A 6,492-nucleotide genomic window follows, 5' to 3' on the forward strand; every position below is an offset into this window, starting at 1 on the left:
TGAAACATGGTGGAGGGGGCATCATGATTTGGGGATGCTTTGCTGCCTCAGGGCCTGGATAGATTGCCGTCATCAACAGAAAAATAAACTACCAAGTTAACCAAGACATTTTGCAGGAAAACTTAATACCATCTGTCCATCAACTGAAGCTCAACAGAGGATGGATGCTGCAACAGGACAGCGACCCAAAACATAGTAAGTAAAGCAACAATTGAATGCTTCAACAGAAGAAAATGCACCTTCTGGAGAGTCCTGACCTCAACCCAATTGACAGTTTACACCATATATCCCAATAATATTGCTGAACTGAAACAGTTTGGTAAAGAGGAATGATCTAAAATTCTTAGATGAAGATCAGAACACATTTAATGACCAATTTATGCAGAAATCCAAGTAATCCCAAAGGGTTCACATACTTGAAAAATTAATTATATCTTAACAAAATTCTGAAAAATTCTGACCAAGTTGTGCATGAATGTCTTCACAAACATCTCATTTCTGTTTTATAGATGGATGCTCTTGTCACACATCAAGGCCAGAATCCAGCAGAAGCTAGTGTTAAAACAGCTACTCTCCCCACTAAAGCTCCTCTGGTGAGAGCCTGCTGAAGAATAACAGACTTAAATCTTTATTTCCAGACAGGAGTGTAAGTGTTTATAATATTTCTGCCATTCTATAGCCCTCAATAGGAGCAACAGAGCGAATAAAGCGGAAGACAGTGGACATCCATGTGCCGTGTGGACAGATAAAGGCTTCTTCCACTACAGCCTAGTATCAGCCACCAGTCTGTCGTAACGACGTGGAGGAGGGGATGGAACAGATTTCCTCTTCTTATTGTGACAAAAAGAAGACTTGTGTGGGGAAATATGGGGTTCAATTTTGTAATTTTGTATAGATTCAGATCACCTTTGACAGCCTAATGTTACATTACTGAGGTCCTGCAACCAGTGGCCCTACGTTTCTTACCTAACACTCTATCGCGCTGTCCCAACAGGACGATACTGCTACCATCTCAAGAGCTTTCGCTGAGGACACAGATGCTACGTCATGGACAGCCACATCAGCAGACTTGGTGACCCTAATTAAATGTGTAAACTGCTAGAAATATTTAAGCTGCATGGGATGGATTATCACAGGACATTATTAAGAACCTCTACAATTCTGTTCCGAGATGTCTGGCGTGTTGCGTTACACATGCATTACAATACTACTTCTATATGTGTGACTTATTGTTTCTGGTAATCTTCATATTCCTTCTGAATAGTATTACAATCCAACACTTCCTTCTGTGTGCAACAATTTTTGATAATCAGTGTACATATGTGTATCCCATTCAATGTTATTATAAAGCAGGGGTAGGTGTTTTGTTTAATAATTCATAAAAATAGAATACGGTAACCTTTCACATTTTTAATTTTTTTTATCATTATTAACTTCATAGTTGTGATTAACTACATTGACATAATCCGATCTAATTTAGTTGCATTAAATGCAACAAATGCAGCAAAAAAAAATAAGAGACCACTTCAGTTTCTGACTCTTCTCTGATTTTGCTATTTATAGGTTTATGTTTGAATAAAATGAACATTGTTTTATTCTATAAACTACGGACATTTCTCCCAAATTCCAAATATAAATATTGTCATTTAGAGCATTTATTTGCAGAAAATGAGAAATGAGAAATGAGAAATGAAATAACAAAAAAAAGATGCAGAGCTTTCAGACCTTTTCAGAGTTTGAAGAGTTCAGAAATCAATATTTGGTGGAATAACCCTGGTTTTTAATCACAGTTTTCATGCATCTTGGCATGTTCTCCTCCACCAGTCTCACACACTGCTTTTGGATAAGCTTATGCCACTCCTGGTGCAAAAATTCAAGCAGTTCAGCTTGGTTCGATGGCTTGTGATCATCCATCTTCCACTTTATCTAATGAAGTTTTTTTTTTTGTAAATATTCTCTCAATAGGCCAATAGCTTTCTCTCTGTTAGCTTCTGAATTCTAGGTGTCTGATATAAGGGGGGTAAAATTGGCCTGCTTTAGCTCCCTTTAATCTGTCTTTTGCGTGTTATTGACTTTTTGATAATTGGGATCTGGGCTAATGAGCTTAGCAGACAGGCCTGGGTGAGATAACTGGGCAGCTTAATTCCTTCTGTCAATACAGAAGCTCTTAGGCGGGAATAGCTGATGCACAGAAGCCAACAAATTAATCTGCTAGATTACACCGCTGTCCTGTCCGCAGATTCGGGCCGGCCAATAATCAGACACAATAGACGAGTGTCCTTCTCCCTGCGTCTGCGCACTTCACTCCGTCAGCTATCTCCTCAGGTTTGTTTTCTAGGTAAAGGGCAGTTAAGTGTGCAGAGGTCATGAACTGGAAGCCCAGCCGCAAGGAAAAACATGCCTTCTCTGTGTCTGGCAGAATTTTGTGACTTAGTTAATCAAAGCTATTTAATGAGATATTTAAATTGAATTTATTATATCTCACTGCAATGCATTGTTTTATTTATTTATTTTTAAATAATAAACATTTTTTATTTCAGTTTAAAATTTTTGATTTAATATTTAGATTTTTTTTTTCCTTTTCTTAAAACCTACCCACTTCTCATCAATCTTTTAGTAATTACTTATGTTCTTTACATTTTTTGTTATTTTCTCAAAATTATACCAATATTATCCAAAACATTTACCTCATAGTTTTTACTTAGTATTTCTAAATAATGACTAAAGTAATATTTTTGTATCTGAAGAGCATTACTTGTTTTCTCAAAAATTTCAAAACTCTGGAAAATAATATTCTAAAAATGTGACTTAACATTTTTAAATGGTATAGCTAAATAATTACTAAAATTATGCTTTTGCATCTCAAGAATATTACTTATTTTCTTGCAATTTTCTGTTATTTTCTAAAAATTTTGGAAATATTATCCCAAAAAATGACCTTAAAGTTTTCACTTAGTATCACTAAATATTTACTAAAATAATACTTTTGTATCTCTAGAATATTACTTATTTTCTTAGTTGTAACTTATTATTTTAAATATTTACCTTAAAGTATTGCTAAATGTTTACTAAAACTATACTTTTGTTATTCAAGAACGTCTATTATTTTCACTTATTTTCTCAAAATTGGGGATATATTTCTCATACATTACCAATGTATGTTTGTATTAGTATCTCTAAATAATTTCTAAATATTCTTCAAATAATTGCTCTCAAGTTCTCAAAAATGTGCCTTCTTTTCTTAAAATGTTCACATATATTTTCAAACTTCTGAGGTATTTTTCCCAAAATGTCCCTCAAACTTTTAACTTAGTATCGCTAAATATTTACAATTTTTGGTTATCTTGAAAAAATTGCTTGTTTTTTTCAGAACATTCATGCTTTGGACACAAAGTTTTGATTTAATATCTCTAAATATATATTTTTCTCCAACCTTTGACTTATTATTTCTGAATTATAACTTACTTTTTTTTTTTTAATTCCATCTGAACATTTGACAGTTTTTTCAAACTTTTCACTTACTTCATTAAATTATATATTATTTTGATGCTTTTTACTGCGTATATTGAAATAATGACTTGGTTTCCAGAGATTCATCCTTTTTTTTCTCATTTTTTTTACAAAAATTGCTTCCTGAGAACATCCAGTTCAGTAAACATAAATGTATAAAACATCTGTATATGATTAGCTGTTGACTACTAGTGCACTATTCCAAATTCAAGCTGAAATACCAATTGCTCCAGCAGTTTTATAACACATATTCCAATTTTTAAGTGGTAATGGCAAGGCTTTAGGCAGACCAGTACCAGCAGCTGAGACTTCCTATCATTACCCTGATAGCAAACTGTGTTTAAGTATGTTTAACTTCCCTAATGTGAAGTTCTAGTCTGGACCAGACAGCGTGCCTCAGGACAGGGGTGAAAGTGTGTTTGTGAGGGAGGGGGGTGGGGGGGGGGGGGGTTTTAGGGGCATGAATAGCTACTGGTCATCAGACGAGGGAGCCTGGTCAGTGACCCTTTACACCATAACGCCAGCCCTCAACTCAACCATGGGAAACGCAGCCCATACATCACAATTGAGACACTGCAGATAAGACAGCAGCTCTGGGTTGGTCTGACGCTGGGACAGAGTGGACATACGCTGGTGTCACACAGCAGATTACGTTTATTCAGCAGGTCACTCTAATCTAAGGTGGCCTGAGTCATTTCGTCTTTGTGGCGCTCGCCCACCCTCACTTAGATCACTGAATGGTGGCTGAACGCTAGAAAGGAATGCCTGAGTTCAGTATGTTAACGTCGCTAATGACACATAAAAAACAGAGCTGCCGCCAATTAGCATCTTTTGTGGCTAACCAGAGTTAGCATTGCTAGCTTAAATTTTCTGTAAAATATATATATATATATTAACTGGATTGCTTTGGAAAGTGAAATGATTGATCATTATTGTACTTTTTTTTTTCTTCTTTTTAACCAAGAATTTAACATATACAATAGCCAGTTTAATACATATGATGACACATGACTTCAAAGAGTCAGAGAGTTTACTTTTTTAACTATTTTGCCAATTTATTTCAGAATGTACTCTTTTGCTGATCTGTAATGTTGCTGCTTAGAACTTTCTAACATATACAATTTCACACATCATCTAATGGCTGATTTTTATTTATTTTAACTTTTTTCTTAGGAATGTACACTCACTTCAGTAATGTCACTGCATAGAACATAAAAAAACGTATCTTACACATAATAACAATGACTTATGTGATTTTTGTTTCATTTTTTAATGAGAGAATTATAAAATATACAATTTTACATATAATGAAAATTTTTGTAACATTTTTATGTAATTTTGTATTTTCCTTTTATCTTTTATTTTTACAAATTTCTTGAAAATGTACACTCTCTTCAGTTATATTGCTGCATAGGACAAGTAAAATATATTTAATCCTTATTTTGCATATAATCACAATGATTAGTGTACATTATTTTACATTTTATGTAATTTTTTAAACTAGTTTAACTTACTTTAAAAAAAATACATTCTCTGTAGTAAAGTCACTGCATAGAAACATGTAAAATATCTAATTCTACACATAATGACAATGATTTATTTATTTATTTTATTTTGTTTGAACTAATTTTGCTGTATAGAACATAGAAAATGTAACATTTTATACATAATGACAATGATTTATATTCTTATTTTAAAATGTTTTTTTTTTTGAGAATGTACCTACTTTTTGTTCAGCAAGGTTGCAGCAAAGAAACATAAAATATCTATTTTTACCTTTATAATGAATTATGTCAGAAAACATACTTTTTAACTCATTTCTTGAGAATGTACCTATGATTATGTTCAATAGTTTTGCTGCATAGAAACATAAAACACATGATATACAATTTTACATATTTATTTAAAGCTACCTGGTCAAATAAATCAGGTATCAAATATCACACCATAAAAAGCATCATTTTCAGTAATGTTGTTTTATTTTTGTGTTTATTAGAAATATTAAATTATTACTAAAAAAAACTGCATCAAAGGCAGTGAAACGCTGTTCCCGCTATTTAAGTGTCACTTTAACCAGCGCCTCGGCTTTTATTGGACCAGCGCTGAAAGCTACAAAAGTCACTCCGCAAATGATCAAAAGAAGGGGGAAAAAGTGCTTGGACACACAACCATAAATTTTGTTCCTTTTTTTTTTCCTCTCTCCCTCGCTCCATGAATACGTCTGGCCCATATGCTTGGTGAAAGGGGCATTTACAAACCCAGGCCCACCACATTAAACTCTATAACAATCTTCATTCATGGTAACTTATCAGACTCAATTAATCAACCTCAACAATGGCAATTCTGATGTGTTCAAGCACCCTGAAAGGCCTAGGTCAGCACCGGGGCAGTGCCGGGCCTAGAGCACCCCTCTGCTCCACTCAGAACTTGTCCTTTTAGAACCCCCCCCCCCTTCACCTCTCCTCCCCCTAATCAACCCAGTCCAATCCAATCCAATGCACTCCCAGTTCCAGTACCAGTTCCAGACTTAACTGCAGTCTTCAGTCTTCTACCAGCGCTTTAAAGTTCGTAACGTGAACGCCTGCAGAAAACAAACAACTTTTTTCGGATCATGAAGAGCTTTCTTTTTTTAGCGTCGCTCAAAGGCCACAAAGCTGCTGCAGCGGATGAAAGCCATTCTCTCGCTCCGTCTGAATGGAGCATGTCTTAGCTGCTGTGTCGTGAATGGTATTGTTATGGCTATTCCGCCGGCCTGAAAAGGGGCAACCACTGGTTTGATTCGGTTACACGGTGGGCTTAGCTTCTCCCTCCCACCGCCTTGGTGTGTATGGAGGGTCCGTGACCTGTTTACTCTCCGCCGGGGAAAATGTCATGTCGCCCCTCCCATGGGCAGTGCTCACATTCATTTGATTGGGACAAAAAAATGACTTGGGATGGTTAAAAACACACCCGTCCTGCATCGCAATTTATAGGTCCTATCTT

At 35.3% G+C, this 6,492-nt stretch overlaps 1 protein-coding gene across 1 annotated transcript in view; it reads left to right on the forward strand.

Annotated features, from left to right (window-relative positions):
• c4h10orf67 (chromosome 4 C10orf67 homolog) overlaps positions 1 to 1,672 on the forward strand; it is a 43,079-nt gene extending 41,407 nt beyond the window's left edge. The window contains exons 15-16 of the mRNA XM_049478971.1: positions 510 to 593; positions 680 to 1,672. Of these exons, the coding sequence (XP_049334928.1) occupies positions 510 to 593; positions 680 to 772 (177 nt within the window). The 3' untranslated portion in view covers positions 773 to 1,672. The remainder of the gene's footprint in view (positions 1 to 509; positions 594 to 679) is intronic.
• The last annotated feature ends 4,820 nt before the right edge of the window (positions 1,673 to 6,492 follow it).

The sequence above is a fragment of the Astyanax mexicanus genome, chromosome 4, assembly GCF_023375975.1.
Source record: "Astyanax mexicanus isolate ESR-SI-001 chromosome 4, AstMex3_surface, whole genome shotgun sequence".
NCBI lineage: Eukaryota > Metazoa > Chordata > Actinopteri > Characiformes > Acestrorhamphidae > Astyanax > Astyanax mexicanus.